The sequence below is a fragment of the Rhinatrema bivittatum genome, chromosome 9, assembly GCF_901001135.1.
Source record: "Rhinatrema bivittatum chromosome 9, aRhiBiv1.1, whole genome shotgun sequence".
Classification (NCBI taxonomy): Eukaryota; Metazoa; Chordata; class Amphibia; order Gymnophiona; family Rhinatrematidae; genus Rhinatrema; species Rhinatrema bivittatum.
In genome coordinates, this window is record NC_042623.1 from 165,520,706 (window position 1) to 165,545,048 (window position 24,343).

Genomic DNA, 24,343 nt, shown 5'->3' on the forward strand with positions numbered 1-24,343 from the left:
GGCATTCACGGAGCGGGATGCCAGTGGTCGGTGTTCCACCTTCACGGAGCGGAAGGCTGGAGTGGCATTCACGGAGCGGGATGCCAATGGTATACCACCTTCACGGAGCGGAAGGATGGAGGGCTGCTATCTCCAAAAAAAAAAAGCAGAGGGGTGGGTTAAGAGTATGTAAAATTACCAGTGAGGACATAGGCTATAGGTATTGCCAATTATTAGGCTTGTTCAATATTTGTTGATTGTTAATGTGGCTCGCGAGAATGAGCGCTACTACCTGGAGATAATACCCTTGTTCAATGTACATACACACGGTTAATGAGACTCCATCATTGCTCTAGGCTTCAACAGCAAGAGGAAATGTGGAAGAAAAAAAAAAAAGGATTTACATTCAAAGAGGTGAGGTGTAGCTTGCTTGTTACGGCGGTTACTTCCCCAAAACCAAATGGGCCGATGCTTTACTTTCGGTACATGTCCAGCATGGCTCTCTGCTTCAACAGCAGGGGAGAAAGTCTAATACTTCACTTTCAATGCATAGCTCTCTGCTTCAACGGCAAGGGGAATGTGGAAAGGAGGATCTGTATGTGGACAACAGCCAGCAGGGTCTGAATTGCATAGTCTGGGTGGACGGGGGCGTGGGTGTAGCCTGCTTGTTGCTGCGGTTACTGCCCCTAATTGAGCTAGATATTCACTTGGATGTGGTTCCGGCACTGCTCTCTACATTGGTGGTGGGGTGGAGGGGAAATGGAACTAAGGGGTACTGAAAGCCAGGCGTAACAAGTATGAGAAAAAAAAAAAAGAGTGCATGGCTTACTGGGCAGACTGGATGGGCCGTTTGGTCTTCTTCTGCTGTCATTTCTATGTTTCTTACTAGGGGAAGGTTCTGTCAGACAAATCTGATTGATTTTTTTGATTGGGTAACTAAAGAATTGGATCGAGGAAGAGCGCTCAATGTGATCTACTTGGATTTCTGCAATGCTTTTGATATAGTCCCGCATAGGAGGCTTGTGAATAAAATGAGAAGCTAGGGAGTGAGCGCCAACGTCAGGAAATATTCTTCACGGAGACGGTGATGGATGCCTGGATTGCCCTTTCGGAGGAGGTGGTGAAGACAAAAACTGAAAGATTTCAAAGGGGCATGGGATAAACAGTATGGATCCCTAAAGGCTAGAGGATAGAAATGAAGAAATGAGTGCATGGGGGTAAATTGCTAGTGTGGTGGTTACTACTCTTAACAAATAAGCCTTCATACTGTTGATGCAATGCCATCATTGCTTTCTGCTTCAATGGCAGGGGGGAAAAGAAGAAAAGGGGAATTAGATTCAGACAGCAAGCAACAAGGATATTGAATTTGGCAGTCTGGGAAAACAGACATAGGCATAACTTGCTGATGCGGCTGTTACTACCCTTATCCAATAAGCCTGAAACTCTTGATGCAAATCTAAGCAGGACTACCACCGCTCTTCTTCAATCACTCGGCACTACTCCCGTTTCCAGGGATCTATTGAACAGGTCATGAGGTGGACCTGCCAGCACATCTCTGAGTTCCCTCAGTTTTCTGGGATGAACCTCATTTGGCCCCCACGGCCTTGTCCACTTTCAGTTTTCCTAGCTCTTCAAGACCAGACCTTTGGATTAGATTACTGAAACCCGTTGGGAGAGAGAACCAGACACCTGCACACTCTTGCCAAGCATCTGACAGACCTGGCTAGCTTTCCCTTTTATGCCAAGTATTTAGACCAAAAAGTATATGAAAAGGGTGAATTCAAACTTATTTGGTATAAGGTTTAAAGTACATCTGAATCCAGAATGATTTATAAGTGTGGCATAACAATGTCTAATGTAATTACAATTCATTGTGAACTATTGTGTGTCACAAAAAAAACTTTATAATAGAAACCATAAAGAAGCATAAAGAATCTAGTCTTTGAATTTTCTGAAATCCAAACTATTTCACATATTATTGTTGTTGAATACTTTTTGATCTCCTCCGTTAGCCCCTGTATGCCAGGAGAAGTTGGGGCTGTGGCTACACTTATTTCAGCTGGGACCACAATACCATTGCAGATCTTTTATTGTGTTTCTGCCAACTAGGATACTTTGCTTTTCCCAGCTGCCATGGCTCAGACAGAGCCTACCAGATTCAGTCCTGCTTGGACATAACAGAAGGAGATGCAATTTGCTAGCCAATTAGATATAGCCTGTTTAGCAATAGCAATCCCCAGTCTATTTGTATCAAAGAAAAAAAAGTTGAGTGGACTTTCTATGGGCTAGAGGTAGAAAGACAAGACCTTTTTCACAGTCAAAACTCTGCAATGCTTGTTTACCTTGGTGGACATGTGGCCTGGGGAAAAAAGATGCAAGAATGATTGACTAGTTAAGATGGAATTCTGACACATCCTAGGCAGAAACTTAGGATAGGTGTGTAAGTCCATCCTATCATGATAAAATTTGGTACAAGGTACCCGGAACTCAGTGACCTCGCACCAAAGTGACTGCCACCAAAAACATGATCTTCCAAGTCAAGTACTTTAGGTCACAGGAGTACAGTGGCTCAGAGGGAGCTTTCATCAACTGGAACAGAACCAGCGAGAGGCCTGATGGGAGGTTTCAAATGAAGTAGGCCCTGCATAAACCAGACAACTAAAGACTGCATAGAGATGGGCTTAGCTGTTACGTGATGATGGTAGGCGCCAATTGCACTAAGGTGGACTCTTACCAAATTGGTCTTCAGACCAAACTCAGACAACTGTAGAAGGTAATCAAGCAGGTTTTGTGTGGAGGAGGAGAAAGGTTCTAGGGCCTCTTGCTTACCCCATATGGCAAACCTTCTTCTGTTAAATCCTAGAGGATTTTCTATTGGAATCCTTTCTTGAAGATAAAAGAACTTGAGACACATCATCAGATAATTCAAAAGGTTACAAAATCAACCTCTCAACATGTAAGCAATGAGCGACAGGGATCTGAAATTGGGATGGTGCAACCTGCCCTGATCCTGAGTGATGAGATCTGGGGAAACCCTTGATGGATAACATCTGGAGGAGCAGGAACCTGAGCTGTCTCTGCCAAAAAGGGGGCTATGAGAATCAAGGTCCCTTTTTAGCTTCACAGCAGAAGAATGTGCGGCAATCAATTAAACTGGACAATAGCATTCGAATGAAGCATAAACAATTTAATAAGTGCACACATCAATAGTGCACAAAATTTAAATACTAAACGTAAATACGTAGTTATACAAAGCCCCGACACGGCCGTGTTTCGCGTCAGGCTGCGTCAGGGGGATGAATTCCAAAGTTCTATAAAGTTCTATAAAGTTTATAGAACTTTGGAATTCATCCCCCTGACGCAGCCTGACGCGAAACACAGGACCGTTTTGTCAATTGTTGTACATTGCTGTCTATTTGCAGAGCCATTTTGAGACGCTACATTCACAGCCAGTCAAGAGCGATTCTTCACATGTAAGTACCTCCTCACAGTCGCCGTTTTTAGAAAGTATTCAGTGGGTATTTCAGACATGCACTTTTCATCACAACGCACTTATATCATCCACAGCTACCGGGCCGGCAAATTTCTCATCCGACCCCCTGAGGAAGGAGTTTCTCTCCGAAACACTTAGTGTCGGTAGAGCGTCGGATTTACCCACTTAGCCGAACAATTGTGCCCATGATTGTGAAAATTGGACTTGAGAGCTTTACTACACAAGTGCATATCTGTTCAGCTTCAGCTACGGAAGCGTTCTTAAAAATACCTTACAGTGACCAATGATTAGAAAAGGCCTTTGCCGCTGAAAGCTTGTTTAAGCCTGTAGCCTTTGGGCACTTTATGAGGTCACTTTGAGTCTCCCACTCTGAAGTACTTTCCACCTTACATTGTACAGGATCTATTTTACCCATAGTGATTATCATTATTTCCTGATTTTTCGGGATATATATACCGTCATGTCAGCTTTGTTCCGTCTCTATCTGCTGGTACAGGTGCACAACCCACTGGTCATGGATCCACTTATCTGAATGCTAAGAAACGCTGTTTTTTCCCCCAACATCCAAAGGGAAGAAAGCAGGATGGGGAAGTGGCCATTATATTTTTTGAGGGAGACTACTGGGAGGGAGAGAAGCAGTATGGGGCAGTGAGAGTAAGGGTTTGTTTTTTACATCAGAATATAAGGAAGGAGGAAGGGAAGCAAGATTTGGCAGCAGCCATCAATTTTATATAACCAGACCATCAAGCGGGAGAAAGGAAGGGCTGGCCAGATTTAGGCCTGCTCTTCAATGCCTAGATTTGGCCTGTCAACTTAGGTGGCTACAGCCAAATTTCAGTACTAGAATCCTAACTTCCTCTCCCAACCTAATCCTGCCCCCTGGCTTGCTCCCCCCAAAACAATTTGACCAGTAATTGTATCCTCCTAGAAACATTTTGGGGGATAAAGTTAGCTGGTTAGCCTTGCAAATTTTGAAAGGCTTCAATCTAACTGGCTAAGTAGCCAGTCTCATTCATGTGAATTCAGACCTCTTACTAAATAACTTAATTGTTCTTTGTATAGTGAGCGAATGTGTATTATTAAATATTTATAACCTGTACTTCCTCCAAGACTTTTTCAGGATTTGTTTAAGCAATGCTACAGAACTGACTGTGCTCTTCATTGTTTCCTCATCTTTACCAACACATACAATACTATTTAAATGAAGTCTGTGAAACAAGAAAATCTATTTATAAAGACCAAAATCTTATATCCCGGTGATAGTCTTAGTCACCAGCAGAAAACTTTTCACAGCTAAAAGTATCTACTTTTTTGATGAGTCAAAACTTTGCTCTCTCTCAGTTACCACCAGATGGCACAGACTAACGTATGTGAAGAAAAATGAGGAAATACAAACAATCCTGGAAACATGGAACCCTAAGCAATAACAAGAAAAAATTAAAGAATTGGAAGAACAATGTTATGTCAGACCCCTTACCCGAGTCAGTGCTGCTGGACCGCTGAAGGTTTTCAGGCAGCACTGGTTCCCTCTTCAACACTTCGGTCTCTGAAACAGTGATACAAGAAACAGGATTGGTCAGAGCAAAGATTAAAATAAGTAAACATTCATAGGGTAATGCAATTTGCAAGCTATATGGGCACTTTTAGTGCATGCTCCTTCTGGAGAAGTTTAACTTGCCTGATAATTTCCTTTCCTTGAATCCTGCTACACCTGTCCAGGGAGCATGGATTTATGCTCCCTACTAGTAGATTGAGGTAGAAGACATACTTTTTTCTTTGACATCATCACTGGCTATTACCATGGTGTAACTCCAGCAAAAGCCAGTATTTTTATGTCAAAACCATGAAGAATAAAAAACTGTCAAAAAAAAGTTATTCTATAAATAACATGAAATACAATACCAAAAAAGGATCCTCCTCCAAGAAAATACCACTCAAAACACATTTCACTAGTAAGGCGGAACAAGGAAAGGCAAAAGAACAGGTGAACCTCTGGTAGTACTCTAGACAAGAACAATCAATTTCTGTAATCCAAGGAACATCAAAATAAAAACTGTACAGGCCCAACTTTGCATGAGGTTCCTAGACAGCTGTAGCAGAATGCAAGGAAAGGAAATTATAAACTAAGTTAAATTTCTCCTTCCTTATGATCCTGCTACACCATTCCAGATGTGCGGGAAATACTCATGCCCAATTAATCTGGAAGGGAAGAAGTTAGGGCCAACTTGAGAATAGCAGCTCATATATGCACATCCAATCTGTAATGCTTAGTGAAAGTGTGCAAAGAAGACAAGTGGACACATGTCCACTTTGCAAATATCTTCCCAGGAAAGTGTTGACTACACTCAAGAAGAAGCTTGAGCTCTCATTGAGTGAATCTGAATGATTTCCACAGCCTTACAGCCTTTCAGTAGGTATGCTGCAGCAATCATTTTACTCCACCTAGGCAAAGAAGCCTTATGTGGCCCTCCAAACAATCTGTCAGATTTTCAGAACAGACTGGTAACCTCCAAATATCTAATAAGAACTCGATGGACATCTAACAATTGGAGAGATCTATTTTTTACTATGACACTCCTCCTTTGAGAATGCTGGAAGAGAAAATAACTGCTTTAATTGAAACAGAGATCACGTCTGCAAGAAAAAGGAAGGTAATGGATGAATAGAAACAGAATCTCAGGAAAAAACATGAAAAGGATCTCTTCATGACAATGCTTGCAACAGAACAATATAGTACTCAAGAGACAGATCTCTTAAGAGATAAAAATGGTGGACCTATTAAAACTTTGAGGACCAGAGTTCTGATAGAGGGTCTTACAAGCTTAAACCCTCCCTCATTCCTGCTGGAGAAAATGAGATACAACTGGATGGGTAGCCATGGATACTCTTTGGAATCTGTCCAGAATCATGAAATAGTTACAGTTTGCACCTTTAGAGAGTTTGAAGCCGGACCTTTATCCAACCTCTCTGAAATGCCAAGCTAAAACAGGCTGTTCTTTGCAACATGCCTCAGTTGCCAGACAAAATAGCCTGCAAGAATTCCACTTTGCTGGCTTTCAATAAAATTGAAACTAAAGAGGAGGAATATCCTTTACTGCATAATCTTGATTTCTCAAAAGCCAGGCCATAAGAAAAAATGGACCTGGATCCTCTAAAAGAATCGGACACTGAACTAAGAGATCTTGACCCTTGGAAAATCAATCTGTAATCTTACTAGATTTGTGTAACACAGTCTTCTGGGCCAAATTGGAGCTACTAAACTTACCACTGAAGGATGACGCTATTCTTCTCAGAGTTCCCTCTATCAGAGACCAAGAAGGAAATACATATATCAGTTTCCCCAGCAACTAAGGATGGACTAGTGCATCTATTCCTATGGAGCTGTATTCCTTGCGTGCGAGCTCTGACCCACGGCACAAGATCCAAAGGTGGCTCCCATGATCCTTAATAGTTTTCATTAATCCCAAAGTCTGGGTGCTGTCTGAGAAATAAAGTTTTGCTCCTGGCTGATGATTTTAGATATTCTTTCCCAAGTCAGAAAAAAAGCACTTGACCCACCCTGGTATTGAAAAGAGCTCCTAGACATTCCAGAGACTGAGTAGGCTTTAACTTGCTCTTGGTAAAATTGATTACCTAGCCTACCCTTTCTAAAATTTGTACTAACATTTTGGAAACCATGGGGATCTCCTGGCAAGACTTGGCTCTGACTAACCAATCATCCAAATAAGGATGAACAAAAATGCCCTCCTTTCTCAAGAAAGCTGCCATCACAACCACTACCTTGGTAATGGTAAATGTTCTTGGAGCTGTGGCAAGACCAAAAGGAAGTGCTCTGAGTTGAAAGTGTTTCTTCAAAATGCAAAAACAATGAAATCTTTGATGGTATTCTCCAATGGGAATATCGAAGTAAGCTTCTGAGAGATCTAGTCAACACAGAAACTCTCTCTTCCATACCACCACTAAGACAGATCAGAGGGTCTCCATTCGAAAATGGGAGATGTGAAGACTGATGTTCACTCGAGATTAAGGATGGATGTGAAGGAGCTGTCCTTCTTTGGAATCACAAAGTAAATGAAATATCAACAGTTACTTTGGGCTTCGAGTATCATGGGAACCACTACTTGCAAGAGCTGAAGCTTTTTGATGGTTGCCTGAACCACTATCTTTTTGACAGGCGACAGGCACAGGGAAACTATAAAGGCATCAGAAACTGAAGTAGTGATTTTTAGGGCATAGCCACCAATCAGAAGTTAATTGGGTCCACTCCTGGTAAAAATGGTGAACGCAACTGCCCACAGGTATTTGCAAGGAGAGGACCCACCAACTTTAATAGGGAAGAATGAGAAATTCCTTTTGGCTTCCAAAAGGACCGAGTTCTATCTTATATCTGGACAATTGCTAAGATGACTGCTTCCCTGGGCTACAATTCCTGGAGTGTCTAAATTGACCATAGCTTCTTTAGCTCTATAATAAGGTCTTTATCCTTTGGAATCTTTTGTGATTTAACTTCACCAAGCTTCTCGACCAGCTTGCTTAGATCATCACTCACAACAATTTTTCTTTAAAGGGATGTTTACTCAGACAGGTTTTGGATGATGCATCAGCTGACCAATGTGAAAGTCAAAAAGGCTCCTTTCAGCCGCAGAAGATAGAATTTCTTTATGGTATGTTACAACTGGGTCATATATGGCATTAGCTATGAAAGCAGCCCCTAACTCCAAACAGCCATCTCCTGCCCTTCAGGGAGCTGCAGCACCCAGCACAAAAGTGTCTGAACAACATAACCTCCAATTTGTACTGTCAACACCATGGAAATAAAAAGGCATGCTTTAATAAAACTTCAATTTGGAACATAGCATAGAATAACAAAGGCTGGAGATGATCTCACACAATTTGAAATTGCCTACTCCCATAGAAAAACTTGCCCCTTTCCAGTGGCTTAAGTAAGCAGTTGCCAATTAAAACTGCCCAGCAAATTGTTACACTTGTTCCCTTTTACCCGAAACTTTAAGAGAAAGACAAAAGTCAGGGAGATTTCTTTACAGAGAATCCTTTAAAAAGAATTAAAAGATACTTCATTCTCTCAACTTCTCTGAACCTCTTCCATGGTTGGGAGTCTCCTGGAAGGACTTGCTGAACTGGTAACAAAACCAGCAACTTGGCCCATAGAGCAGTAAAAATTAAATACATAACCAGGAAAGCAGAGTTGCTTACCTGAAACAGGTGTTCTCAGAGGACGGCAGGATGTTAGTCTCACGCATAGGTAACATCATCAGATGGAGCCCAGCATGGAAAACACCGAGCATGCCCAGCTTGCCACTATCCACGCAGGGTCCCTCTTCAGTTTCGTAACATAGAATTACGAAAAAATAAAAGAATAAACATAAGGAATCCCAAATCCATGGGGTGGCGGACGGGTTTCATGAGGACTAACATCCTGCTGTCCTAGGAGAACACCTGTTACAAGTAAGCAACTCTGCTTTCTCCTAGGACAAGCAGGATGGTAGTCCTCACACATGGGTGAATCCCTAGCTAAAAGCTGTTCCCGAACAACAAACAAGGCCAACAGGCACCTAACCAAGTGCCAATGGGCACAACAACACAGAAGCTCTTGGTAACAGAGGGAGACAGCCTAACCCCCCAAAAAAGGGCCCTAAGCAGGGTTTCACAACTGAAAGTCATTCCAGCAGACAGACTGGCCGAAGTTTCTATCACATCAGCCATCCCTGTCCAGACAGTAGTGAGAGGCAAAAGTGTGGAGAGAACTCCACATTGCAGCCTTGCAGATCGCGCCCACAGGGGCCATTCTCAAGTGGGCCACTGAAGTTGCCATGGCTCTGACAGAATGAGCATTGGCAATGGCCTCCAAGCTGCAATCCTGCCTGAGTATAGCAGAAGTAAATGCAATCTGCCAGCCAGTTGGACAAGATCTGCTTAGCAACCGCAACTCTCAATCTAAGGCTCTCTTGCAATTCAGACTGTGTAAAGCCCGTTCGCCCTTGTGCGAGTGAGGTCTGAGGAAAAAAAGGTAGGCAAAACGATCAACTGGTTAAGATGGAAATCAGTCACCACCTTAGTTAGGAACTTAGGGTGTGTGTGCAAAACCACCCTATCATGGAAGAATTTTGTGTAGGGTAGATACATCGCTAAGGCCTGAAGCTCACCGACTCTGCGCACTGACGTTACCACAACCAAAAAGATAACCTTCCAGGTCAGCTACTTGAGGTCACAAGAATACAGCAGCTCAAAAGTATCTTTCATGAGCTGAGCCATCACCACATTGAGGAACCAGGAGACAACAGGGGACCTCAGAGGCGACTTCAGCTGTAATATGCCCCACATAAAGCAGCCCACAATAGATTCAGGAAAGGTCCTCGCCGCAGTCTAAAACACGTCATAGGTGGAATGCACCTCATGCTTGCCGGATGATTGCTGCAAAGGTGTCCTGCTGCTGTTGAGGCAGGCGCTCGGACAGTTCCTGGACTTGCTTCTAGATATTCCGAGAATACTGTGTCATATATAGGTGGTAGGAGGCAACCTGGGCAATCAGCATCATGCCCTGAAACATCTCCCTCCCCCAATGTATCCAGTGGCTTATGCTCCCGCCCAGGAAGGGAAGAGGCGTGGGTGTAAGATCGCTTAGCCCTCTTAAGAGCTGACTCCATCAAGACCAACTGGTGCAGGAACTGACACTTCTCAAACCCTGTGGCCTGCTGGACCAGGTAGAGTGCATCAGCCTTCCTGTTGACTGGAGGCATGGAGACGGGGTGTTCCCAAATTCTAAGGAGCAACTCCTTGAAGATCTCGTGAACGTGAACTTCCACCACCTCCTTTGGAGCATCCACAAACTGGAGAACTTCCGGCATCTTGCTTCTGGAATCCTCCTCTGTTAAAAGCTGGAATGGAATGGCCTCAGCCATAGCCCACACAAACCCGGCAAATGTCAAGTCCTCGAGTGGAGACCGGCGCCGCTCCTCTGGAGGAGACGGATCTGAGGGAAGGTCCTCAAAGTCATCAGAGGAAGACTCGGAAGTATCATCTCCCCACAGATTGTAAGGGGCATCACCAGCACTAAGATTGCCTGGGGGTGCCTGTGAGGGAGGCCTTCCCAAGCCCGACGGCTTGGACACTGACGGCATTGAGAGCCAGGAAGGGCCTGGAACCAAACCAGGCAACGCTAGCCATAGAACCAAGGGCCTCAAAGGCCCCTCCTCCTCAGAGGATCCCACAACTGGGATAGCATCAGGAGGCACCAGTGGTCACTGGGGCATCAACAGTACCCTGACCACTGGCATTGGCTGCATCAGGAGGACACCAAAGAGAATGCTGAAATGCTCCAGGAGCGGTGCCTACATCGACGCCCTGCAAAGCTCAACCAACCGCCAACTGCATCTTACGCTCAAGCTCCTCTTCAAAACAGTCGAGGACAGGACAGCCTGAGGAAGAGGAGGCGTGACCAGGTTTCCCTCGGAGCTCTGAGGGGAACCGGTACCTGGCACCAAAATCGATGGGGAATGCCTCAGACCCCTGGCCTCGATGGAGGGGGATACATCCTCGCTGCAGAGTCGCTTTAGGGGCATCACAGCAGACACCAGTGCCAATCCAAGCCCAGTATTGTGCAAGGACAGAGACAGGTGGCGATGCTTCCGAGACTTCCCACGGTGCTTGGCCCAGTCACTCCTCGGCACAGAGGACGAAGGAAACGAACCTGAAGTCCTTGAGCGAGAGGAGACAAGTGACAACTGATCCCCAGCACCCCTCACCACCAGAGGCCCCAATGAAGGGGTGGACACTGAAGGATTTGGGTTTGTTGGCTCCCCACGTCCTTTCAGCATTAATGCTCCCAACACTGGTGTCGACGGTTCAGACTTTTTGGATCCAAACAGCTTCTTCTCTTATCTAGGCAGACACGGCGAACCTTGGGGGTCATCTGGTTGCAAAAAACGACATCCCTGGATGTCGTGCGATGCCCCCAGGCAAAGGATACACACCTCATGCAGATCCATGAGGGACATAGGGGCACCGCCGAAAACCTGACACCATTACGAAAAGAAGGCCGGTGTGCAGTCGACAATCAGCAGACACCGGAAGATGGCACAGCCGGGAATCGCCCGCACAGAAGGTAAAATAAAACTTACTATGCCACCAATGAAAGAAAAACCCTGGAGGAACTGAGATGGACCTGGAGAGAAAAAGCTTTCAAAAAAAAAAAAAAAGCACGAGCTCCACAACCACGAGACGACTGCTCAATGGAAAAGAAGATACTGAAGAGGAACCCTGCATGGATAGCGGCATGCTCAGTGTGCCAGTCAAAATTTCCAGAAACTTTGACATGCCAGGCTCCATCTGATGATCTCACTCATGTGTGTCTCTTAGGACAAACATCCTGTTTGTCCTAAGAGACAAATATCCTGCTGCACTAAACAATATGTACTGCCATCTGCCGGAGTCAGAGAATATTGGCTTTTGCTGGAGTTGCACCAAGGTAACAACCAATGATGTTACAGAATTCACTACTCCAGTTCCAATGCCTTTATAGCTTTCTTGTGCCTGTCTCCATCTGCTAGTAGGGGGCATAAACACATACATCTGGACTGGTGTAGCAGGATGATAAGCAATTTTTTCTTTTTTAATAATTTATATACAGCCTTTAAAAGCTTTTCTGAAGCAGCATACAAACCATTAAAAACAATAACATATTGATGTCAATATTAAAAAAAAAGCATAAATGGATAACTTATCCATTAACTTTAGCTGGATAACTTTAAACCTAAATGGCTATATTTGAATGTAGCCAGGTTGTTTAAAGTTATCCCACTAAAATTAGCTTGATAACTTTAAGTTTATGTGGCTATAATGAAAGAACATAGCCATACAAGTGGCAACATAAAAAAAAAAAAAAAGAAATAGGCTGGTGGGCCTGTGCCCTTCCTCCCCTTCCCCAGATCCCAAAAATTTTAGGAAATGGTGGTGGCTCGCGAAGGTGAGCCAGCTTCCCATCTTTGTGTGACTCGGTTCTTCTTTAATTTAAGAGTACCCCCTCCTCCAACCTCCCATTCCTCCCCCCAAGCTAACCCCAACCCTTCTGTTCCTGCCTGAACTCTAAATGTCTGAGGCTGCCAGCACCATGTTACAAGTGTTTCAATCAGTCTCATGAGTTGACTTTTAGAAGATGCAGGTAGGAGGAGAGGGTTAGGGTTAGCTTGTAGCAGGAAGTTGATGAAGGGCTAGGAGAGGGTCCTCAATTTAAAGAATTGTCACTGGGTGGGTAGGACTGGCCAACCTACTCAAGAACCACCATTATATTACATTTTGGTAGTGGGTTTGAGGCACTGGCATGTTGGCCCAGAGTGATTGAGCATGCGGGTGATGGGGAACAAGAGTCTAAACCTTTTTTTTTCTGTCAGCGCTGATATAACTATTTTCTTTGAATATAACCATAGAAGTTTAAAATCATCTGGGAACACATTCCTAAATTACTTTAACCCTGCTCTTTGGGGCATCTGAAGTTAGCTGAAAACCTTATTCAGCGAACTCCAAATATCAGAATTAGCCGGATCAGTTTCCCGGCTAATTCATCCCTGCTCCAGAAAAGCTTGAAATGACTTATCTGGCTAAATTTTAGCCAGATAAGTGTTACTGATATTCAAACATTAGCAATTATCTGGTTAACGGAAAAGTTATCCCGATAAATGCCTTTGAATACTAGCCTCAATATACATAGTAAAATACACTAGCCAGATGAGTACAATCTACCAATCTAAAAAAAGGTCTGCCATTTAACAAACCACAGCAAAACAAAACTACTTCAGAAATAACTGTGACTTGCTAGAGATCCTCCACTTGTGGCGAGGAGGAATGTCTTCAATTGTTTTTTGGACGTCCCTAATGTCAGTTCTTGTTTAAGAATTTCTGGCAAATGATTCCAGAGTTTAGAAAACTACACAGAAGATAGGCTCTTTCAAATGTGATCTTCACACCTCCTTAAATGATGGCATATATAGTAACGCTGCTTGACTAGAATGGAGACAACCCAGAGTGTACCATTCCAGCTTCTGATTCACATAGTGGAGGCCCAACTATTCTCAGAGCATGAAATATTAAATAAAGCTTAAACTGGGCTCTATAATGGAGCCAGTGGAATGTTTTAAGTAAGAGAAATGCAGGTGTCCTCTAGACCAACCAAAGACAGTTCTATAAGCTGCATTTTGGACCTTTTGCAACCTGCTTATAAGCCTCTGAGGGAGATGCAACATCACAAATAACTTAACTAACATTCTAAATGGATGTCGGTCAAAAAAAAAGCCAAAATGTCCTGACTAGTCTCATTCTGGCAAATGCAGTTTTAAGTATTTGAGAGACTTGAGCTCCCAGAACAAGACCTGCATCCATTAATATAACTAAGGATCTCACCATAAACAGCATTTCAACAGTGCTTAATTGATTTCCAGAAAAAAATCAATAGAAGCCCAGGCTTAAAACCATTAAATTGTAAAATTTCCATTTTCTAGACATTTAATACAAGTCTGCTTTGTTTTATCCTACTTGCACGAGACCACCAGCTGAATATCACCAGCATATGTATAAACTTTCTGGTCTAGCGCATGCAGTAGCTGTAAAAAAAAAAAAAAAAAAATATATATATATATATATATATATATATATATATATATATTTTTTTTTTTTTTTTATTTTTATTTTTTTTACAAAGGAGAGAGGAGAGGAGACTCACTCAATATCTAACAAATCCAATATTGACACACTTGTTATACAACAATTAATTACCCGGCAAATGACAATATCATCAAAGTTATTGCTCTAGTATTGTAATCTGCAGCCTCTCGCCACGCAATGGGCCGCAGACTGTTGTCAGCTTACAGAGCTTCTTTTATTGTAATCATTTACTGTCATTTGTCCACCCACCAATTACCTTTATTCAAAAAACAGTCCTATAACCATATTAATCTTTTTCAATAATTTAAACTTTAACAGAACGAAATGTTCTTTAAATATCAAGTTCAACAAAATTGAATACTTAGCCATAAATTTTTCATCGAGCAGCTAACATGCTTTGCTGTTCAATTTAAACGTTCCAACATGTTTCGACTGAAATATCAGTCTTCTTCAGGGGAATTGTGATATCTCGAATCAGGCCAAAATATTCCGTGTACCCTAGAAATTAAAAACCATAAAATTAAAACCGCTCAAAGCAGACCGCACAGCCAACATCCTAGTGTAAACTATAATCCATTATTTAAGAGTCAGGAGATATACTCCACTTACCCGGACCAAGTTTGCAGGTCTCACTAGGGATTCAAAAATGGCGCCTCAGCGTCCTAGCTGATCTCTACAACCGTATTCACTCTGAATTTAAGCACATCCCACTAGTTCTTACAACCGGAAATCCGGATCCACTCAATCCAATGAACTCCAATTCCCACAATTCTACGCTCTTAAAATGCCACGGTTTTTAAAACACTGACCAATCAATGTCTTTATTTAATCCATTTGGATCAACAGTATTGAAATAGTAAATCCATTTTTGCTCTCTTTGAAGGAGGTAACCATCGAAATCACCTCCGCGGCTTTTTGGCAGAGGTTTTTCTATTACAGCAAATCTTAAGACATCGAACGTGTGCAAATGTGAAAGGCAGTGCTGTACTACCGGCGCTTCGACCTTACCGCGTGTAATGGCACTTCTGTGCTCAATCATGCGGGTCTTTAAACAACGTTTGGTTTTGCCGATATATAAACGAGGGCATGGGCACCATAACTCATAAATCACACCCTTAGACTCGCAATTAGTGAGAGATCGAAGCTGAAATTTGCCGTTGGTCAGTGTTTTAAAAACCGTGGCATTTTAAGAGCGTAGAATTGTGGGAATTGGAGTTCATTGGGTTGAGTGGATCCGGATTTCCGGTTGTAAGAACTAGTGGGATGTGCTTAAATTCAGAGTGAATACGGTTGTAGAGATCAGCTAGGACGCTGAGGTGCCATTTTTGAATCCCTAGTGAGACCTACAAACTTGGTCCGGGTAAGTGGAGTATATCTCCTGACTCTTAAATAATGGATTATAGTTTACACTAGGATGTTGGCTGTGCGGTCTGCTTTGAGCGGTTTTAATTTTATGGTTTTTAATTTCTAGGGTACACGGAATATTTTGGCCTGATTCGAGATATCACAATTCCCCTGAAGAAGACTGATATTTCAGTCGAAACATGTTGGGACGTTTAAATTGAACAGCAAAGCATGTTAGCTGCTCGATGAAAAATTTATGGCTAAGTATTCAATCTTGTTGAACTTGATATTTAAAGAACATTTCGTTCTGTTAAAGTTTAAATTATTGAAAAAGATTAATATGGTTATAGGACTGTTTTTTGAATAAAGGTAATTGGTGGGTGGACAAATGACAGTAAATGATTACAATAAAAGAAGCTCTGTAAGCTGACAACAGTCTGCGGCCCATTGCGTGGCGAGAGGCTGCAGATTACAATACTAGAGCAATAACTTTGATGATATTGTCATTTGCCGGGTAATTAATTGTTGTATAACAAGTGTGTCAACATTGGATTTGTTAGATATTGAGTGAGTTGAGTCTCCTCTCTCCTTTGTTTGTGATTAATCTAGGAGAGGTAGTTGCTTCATATTGTTTGATTATCTATATATTTTTTTTAAACATTTAGAGGAGAGAGAAAACTCCTGGGGCATGCCACAATCTAAAGATATAACAGATATTTAATATCTGTTTTGCGTGAAGTGGATGGAGTGGTGCAAGATGTGTCCCATGACTTCTCCATGAGGGCATTGAGCACTTGATGTTATGGTATTGCAACTGGTTCGCTTGGATTTTCAAATATCTTTAAAATGCTCATCATCTCCTGTCTAGGGTCTTGGAGTTTTCTCGTCTCCACGTTTAGAAATATATCTACTTTTTCTATGAACTGGGAGTAGTTAAATCCTCCGGTGGAGATGTCAGTTTAGGTGGGACCTCAGCTGGGTCTGAGGGGTATCCTGTAGAAGAATCATGTGAGGAAGACGTCAAAGTAAATTCTTATAGGGGTGTTGATGGCTGTCTTGGTTGTTGTTTCGGTGATGGCCCCGGAATAGATAGATCTTCCGGTACAGAAGGAACTTCCACTGGAGGAGGTGATGATTGCAAGAAATTTGATAGGATGTCTTATCTGGGTCATAGCTTGTGAAGCCAGCCTAGATGTTGATGGTGTAGATGGCAGAGGTTGTATTGGTGGTAGCGTAGGAGGTACCGTGGTCAATGGGTCTGTTGGATGTACTGGTAGATCTGGTACATCCCTGGAGGAGGATGAAAAACTGTCTGAAAGATGAGGTGGAGACATCACTTCATCAGAGTCGACCAAAAGTAATGGAGAAGGCTCCCTAGGCCTTTTATGACCAGAAATATGTTTTTTGGGGGCAGGATGCTTCAGGTGCATCGACTGCATCGTTTTTGTTTTGTTAATCCTGTGTCAACGTGTGTCGGTTGTGCTTGTCTCTGCAAACCTGTGTCGAGTTGCGTCAGTGCTGCGTCGACTCGACGCATCAGCGAAGCATCTTGCACCGTGCGTTGATGCGCCAGAGCTTCGATGTTTGCGAGGCACGTCGGTGCTTCGGACGCAGCTCATTATTTTTGCTTCAAGAAGCCGTTGGCATCGATGAGGCGTGCGGCCACGACGCCATCGACGCATCCCCCGATTTTTGCCCTTGATTTTGAAGGGGCATCGTTTGTGGGTATTGTACCCTGGAGGGTTAGACAGAAGCCCTTTTGTGGGATGTTTTCCTTTTTCTCTCTAGCCCCGGAGCTGACCTAACAGAAGCCACTGAAGGAGCATAGAAGCCTGATGGTGGTGCCTGTAGTTGCTGTATTCGAGCAGCGTGCTGGTGCTGCGTTCTAGGGGACATACGTCCGCAGTCCCTGCAACTTTACTGATCATGATCAGGTCCCAAGCATATATAACATGACTGATGGCCATCAGTCATTGACATTATTTTGCCACAAGAACAGAATTTAAATCCTGGGCAAAGCATGATGGCAAATCTAGCCCTTGTGGTAAAAAGTTTTCTTTTGTTCTTCTTTTACCTCACAACTGTAACTCAGAGTCTGGAGAGACAGAAGTCCACGTGCTATCAGTCGCGCAGAAAAAACAACGGACTGAGGAGCTGCAGGCAAACCCAGGAAGATACAAGAGGGAGCACCTAGCTGAAAGACTTTACTAGACTTAGAGAGCTCCGTCACCTAGTGGCACGGAAGACATACCCAGACAGCATGGCTAATTCAGCTGCTTATCTACGTGAAAAAATAAGTAGGAAAAAGTGCTTTCAATGTATTTGCATGTAACAAGATGCTTACAAATTTATGATCTGAACGTACCTATGTGCAAGTTATAAGACACTGTAGTAGATCTGTGTGACCATTTACACATCTATATGAGGCTGAGTAGAGTTCTTTGAGATAAATACGTTTTAAACAACTCTGGGTCAATTTTATCCCTAATGCTAATTGACCCCTGGTTGAAATTCACTACAACAGAAAAGGAATCGCACAAGGAAAAACTTAAGAGTAAGATGAAGTGATTCAACCATGAAACTTTTCAATTTTGGATCACCTTTAAGACATAAAACTCCACTAATTTCTTGGAACCAAAAATTAAATCCAGTGTATGACCACTAAAATGAGTAGCATAAGTAACTACTTGATGTAAATCTAAATATCTGAGAGAAGAAACAAAGTCCTGGAATGACATATACAATAAATCACCTACATAAAAGTTAAAATCACAAACAGCCAGCAGGTGATTATATTGGAAGAGACAAGCAAACAGTAAGGAAGCACTTCCTTATGGTTTGCTTGTCTGTCATATTGCGGAGAGCTTGCCTCTGTATTTCTATTTTGATTATTTTGTAAGGGCAAAACAAAAATTAATTCCACTAATAGACCTAATTTAGCCAGTTCTGAATTGGGTGGACAATAAATTAACAAAACTAAATTAGAATGCTGATTTAAACACACAGGTAAACAGATCAGTCCAGTTGGGCCCTCAAAGATCCTCTGCAAGAATAAACAGGGCTTCTAGAAAATAAGGGCCATTCTGCCTTTTCTATTAGAACTATGCAATTGAAAAAGATAATTATAGCCCAATGGACAAAATTTGTGAGAACGCTACCTCTCCCTCAGAAATCTTCCAGGTCTCAATAATAATGCAAAGCTCAGGCTGTTCATCAGATATTAAGTAAAAATTAATGGCAGTCTTATTCTGAACAGATATAGCATTAAGTAGTAGACGAGATAAGTGAGAACAGGCCACAATTTGTGGTTCCCCTCAGGCTGAGATATTTCAATCGTAATAAAATGGCTTTCTATTTTAGGCCTAGTCCAAGGTAAGGCATAATGATCTCTATCCATACTAACAAGGATAGAGAAACCTTCAGTAAGATGACATACTTCAAAAGCCCATGACCAAAGTGAACACAAGCCTTCCGTGAGCCTCCTGGAAGCATCTGTACCTAGTTAAAACAACTTCCAGATGATGTCAGGGAGGAGCAGGACCCTTATTGTTGTATCACTGGTCGGAGGGTTTGCCGAACCTAGCTAGTCTCGGTCAGCTCCATGTAGGATCGAAAAGGCTCGGGCAGATGACATACAGAGGAACACTGTCTCCTTCTTGACCTGGTGATGGTCACAGAAACTACCCCCAGTGTTTTTCTTTGAAATTTAGCATGGGCAAAGAGCATCCACATATTTTGCATATGATATTTGTGTAGGGGCAGGGAGTAGGACAAGGCAAAATAGCATGCATACTTTTGGAAATGAAAATGTATACGCACTGTTCTCCTTCCCCAACATGCTACAGAATACATCGCTTTTGAGGAGGGCATTCTGGCCAATCTACCCAGATAAATGCCTTTGAAAGCTGTCCTCTCACTTTAAAGAACAAAGTAAACAATGATGCTCTTACTAAGTAATTAAATGTATTAAAGACTATTTGCTATAAAGTTACCTTTTGTTGCTGTAAATTTGTCTTTGTATAAACATACAAAACTTCTATTGTGTCTTTGTTTCAAAAATACCATCCATTTCAAAGATGCAATCCTAGGTTCTATACAGCTCCAGAAACATTTGACTAGATGAACAGCTGGTTTCTTATGCTATAATACAAGTTATTCAGACCACTAAAGGATTTTTGGGCCTATCCGACAGACTACACAGAATAGAAGCCAAGGAAAATGATCAAAGTCATCTATTTTATGGAGAATGCTATATGGCTTTCATTGTTCATGTTACATAGATTGCTGCAGGACTACATATTTTTGTACACAAGACACATGATTTACAAAGATTTCTCATTAATACGTGTATGTGGGAAGAATGTAAAATTATATCCAACGTGTCCATCTAGAATTTGTATTAAATATTATTTTCAAACTCAGGTAGAGGAGCCCTAAAATGTGAGAATATTTTATTTGTATACATCTTCAAACAGAAACCATCATTTCTACACAAAAGAAAGAAGAAAAAAAATCATAGAAAAAAGGACAATTTTCAAAGCCATTTGCCTGGGTAAATATTTGTTTTTATAGATCGTTTTCCTGGCGTGAAACAAGTCACCCAAAGTGGTTTATAAATTAGAAATAATGTATAGAAAGAAAAATACAACAGCCAACAAACTCATTAATGAAATATCAATTTATGTGCAGAACACTATGTTCATATTCCTAGAAGGGATGGGGTCCCTCACTGGAGGTCTGATGTGTTTGACCCCTCTCAGGAACCAAGAAACATCCACATAGCAAGACAAAAGGTCCTCCTAACACATGGCCCCTATAGTAAGCAATAGCTGCAACTTGCACCTTTAAGGAACTAAGTTCTAATCTCTTGTTCAGACCCTCCTGAAAGAAAGCCAAAATAGAGGACACTGGAGCATTCCTAAGAAAGTTCTGAGTGGAACATCGCTTCTCAAAACTTCTCCAAACCATTATATAAGCCAATGAGATTGAAACTTTCCTGGCTTTTGAAAGAGTATTCACTACTTCATCAGAATAACCTCGCTTAATTAAAAACAAGCCCTCTGTGTGAACAGATCCCTTTGCTGCAAAAGCCGCAATGGATTCCTACCCAGCAGTAACTTGATGAGATCTGCATACCAGGGATACCTCAGCCAGTCTGGAGCTACTTGAATAACTAGATCTGGGTGCCTGAAATCCTTTGAAAACTCTCCCCATCAACTGCAAGGGAAGGAACACATACAGGGTTGCCCTTTCTGGGCCCAGCGCTAGAACAAGGCATCTAGTCCTGATGACCCTTTTTCCTTTCTTCTGCTGTAAAACATTTGAACCTTTGCATTTGAGTTGGTCGCCATGAGATCCATCACTGGGATACCCCACCTGTCCACTATGCAGTTGAATTCTGCCCAAGATAGTGGCCAGTCTCCAGGACTGAGCACACTGCAGCTGAGAAAATCCACCTGAATGTTCTCCATTCCTGCTATGTGCAAGGCAGATAACACAGATTCCTTTCTGCCTAACAGAGGAGAAAGTCCATCTCTTCCAACATCTGAGGGCTCTTGGTGCCCCCCGATGATTCACATATGCCACAGCCGTGGCATTGCCGGACATTATTCTGACCGCTTGACCCCGACAAAGAAAACGTGCAGGAAAGCCAACCAAATTGCCTTGATTTGCAAAAAATTTATGCACCAGCTTGCCTCCTCGATTTACCACAGTCCCTGAATCACGTAACCTTGATAACACTCCCCTCCCTCCAACATAAAAGGCAGACAGTCGTCATCACTGTCATCCAGTCTGGAGGCTCAAGTTCTTCTCCTTTTCATATTTTTGGAACTCATCCACCACCACAGACTCTCCTTGACATTATCTGGCACCGAAATCCCATGAAATAATCCTGCAATTGAGAATCACATCTGGACAACACATTTTCTGAAGGGGCTACCTATGTACCCTTGCCCAGGGAACTAGATCCAATACTGCCAACATTGAACTTAGTAGTTGCAGAAAGCTCCACACTGTTGGAACCCAAGGTGACTAACACTTTCACTTGTTGAAGTAATTTCTGCACCCATGACTCCATCAAGTACTTACAAACCAGCTTTGTGTTGAACAGAGCTCCCAGATATTCCAGAGTTTGAGAAGGTAACAATTTGCTCTTGGAGACATTCACTACCCATCCTAATTCTTGCAACAACTCTACCATCCCTTTTGGTGGCCAGAGCACTTTCCCATTCAGATTTCACCCTGATAAGCCAATCATCCAGAAAAGGATGCACGAAGATAATTCCTTCCTTAATGCTGCTGCCACCACTACCATTAACTTGTATAAGGTTATTGGGGCCATAGCCAATCCAAACTGTAAAGCTTGGAACTGAAAATGCTGCCCTAGCACTACAAAATGAAGAAATGTCTGAGGACACTTCTTAAATCGGTATGTGTAAATAAATCTCCATATGGTTTAAAGAGGTCAGGAATTCCCTCTGCCTCACCATCATCATCTCCATCCTGAAGGGTGACATCCTGAGAAATTTGTTGACGTTTCAGGTCCAGAATCAGCTGAAGGGAACCCTTTTTTGGAATTACATAATAAATCAAGTACTATCCCTGATCCCCTAAAGCCATTGCTTTTAAAATAAAGGAAGCACTCAAATGTAGTTCTTATTGCCGCCTGCTTTCTGGCAGAACGACAAGGGGAAACCATAAAAGTGTCTGAAATAGGATGGGAAAACTCTAAAGCGTAACTGTCTTGAATGACCTCTAAGACCCATTAAAATTAAGAGATTGGGTCCTCAAGACTCATTGTGAATTCCGGGAGGATCCTGTTGATCCATCCTTAACACCTCTTTTTGCTGTACAAAAGGACTGAAATGTTCCAAACGATGAAGACCTTTGAACACCAGAAGACTACCCCTGCTTAAAACTCCTAGTATCCCAAAACCTATTATGGGCTTGAGCCATCTGAGAGGCACTCTTGGATTTGTCTTTGGGAAGACTCAGAACCTTAGAATCACTCCAAACCTCAAGAAACTCCCCACAACTCTTCTTATATGCACCGAGTTAAACAAAATGCAAACCTTACTGTAATACAACCACATGCCTATATCTGAAACACCATACTAGAAGCTTCAAAGGCCTGCTTCAATACCAACTCAATCTTTCTGTCCTGTGGGTCCTTTAAAGCTGCACTACCTTCCACTGGAATAGTTGAACTTTTTGTAACTGAACAAACCAGTGCGTACATCCTTGGAAATCTTTTTCCTGAGCCACTAAGGGATAAAGTTTTGACACTAGCCCCAAACAAACCAGTCCTAAAAGGAAAGAACTGGAAACCCCATGGCTCAGGTACTGCTCAATCGAGGCAGGGAAACCTAGTCTTTCATTTCAGGCGCTGCCTTCAAGACTAAAATAAGTCTTCTCCAGGGCAATGCTCAACTGGGGAAGGATGTGCTTTTTCACCACAGGAGCTGCCCTCTAATTCAGCCTAACTAGGAGCTTAGGTCACAGCATGGGATACGCGCCTACCATCTACTGGAGATAGAGAATACTGGCAGGCTAAGATCAGCACGGATGCATATAAGGGGTAATGTCAGCAAAATTGTTGTTCTCCATTTCCATCTGCTGGTCGGTGGGTGCAACCCATTCATCTGGATTGGTCTGACAGGATGAAGAAGAACTATTGCTTTAACTCTCTTTGAGGATCTGCTGCACTGTGCCCAATAGTGGTTCCAGGATACTCTCTCTTCCATCAGAGATCAACCAAGAACTCCTACCTCTCACAGAATCAGGGACAAAATTCATACTGAGTCAGCACAGATCTGGGAGAGAGCATTACATACCAATATAATTGCAGAACAGTGGGTCTAATGCTCTACCAGTTTGAAACTTCACAAACAACACTATTAGGTTTTAAATGGACTTCCCTTTCATTTAATTCCAATTTTTAAACATATAGGGGTAGTTTTTAATGACACACAAAAGCTGTGTAAAATTGATATATACATATATAAGTAGCCTCTGTGCACAGTAATCAAATTTTCAGAAGGGCAGGAGTACGTGTGCATTATTGCTGTCACGCAGCGAAGTATATGCATACAAAGATAGCTTTCTGAGAGCATTCTGGGATGGGGTTTTGAAGTACGCATTCATTTACATATTTTATAAAGAGATTACGCATATACATCACCAAAATGTGCACAATCTTTTACACTAGCTATTCAAGTCATGGATATGAAATCTGACTTCTGCAGCAAGTGGTGGAAGGTGTCAATGACTAAGTGGAGGAGGTGGGTCAATTAACATAAGTCTCAATGACTTGTTGCTTGGAAGTACGTGCAGAAATATTTTCATAAGCGAGATATGCACATACATCATTTGGCTTTATAAAATGTCTATCTGCTTTTGCTCATAAATTAAGGGTTATTACATACACGTTACAATTAATGCATAAAATAATTGTGCATACATTTATAAAACAGGTATATCAACTATGCTGATCCTTACATTAAAACCATCTTTGTACTGAAACATGCGCATATTTTTTGGGCAGTGATGCACAATAGTTTAGAAATTGTATTTCTCTCACTGCACACTATATAATACAGGTGTAGCTTTAGGCACATGTATTTATGTGCAGAGTTATACACACTATTCAAAACTACAATCTAAATGCAATGGTGTGGGACAGCAACCCCCTCAATAAAAACCTGAGAAGTCTAACAGTGACATAGAAGTGAGCTATATAGTAAGGAGAAAATATCTTTACTTGACAAACAAGGGTACTAGCAAACAACACTTGGCCTAAAGCACCATCACACATACTTCATAAATGTGTACAACAATTAGGCAATAATACAA

General features: G+C 42.2%; 1 protein-coding gene across 3 annotated transcripts in view; it reads right to left on the reverse strand.

The window, feature by feature from the left end:
• ILKAP (ILK associated serine/threonine phosphatase) overlaps window positions 1–24,343 on the reverse strand; it is a 130,371-nt gene that overhangs the window by 102,255 nt on the left and 3,773 nt on the right. For 2 of the 3 annotated variants that reach the window (XM_029615244.1, XM_029615245.1), the window contains one exon: window positions 4,950–5,018. In XM_029615244.1, coding sequence (XP_029471104.1) covers window positions 4,950–5,018 — 69 coding nt within the window. Of the gene's footprint in view, window positions 1–4,949; window positions 5,022–24,343 lie in introns of those variants that run through there. The other variant, XM_029615246.1, reaches the window with a different exon arrangement.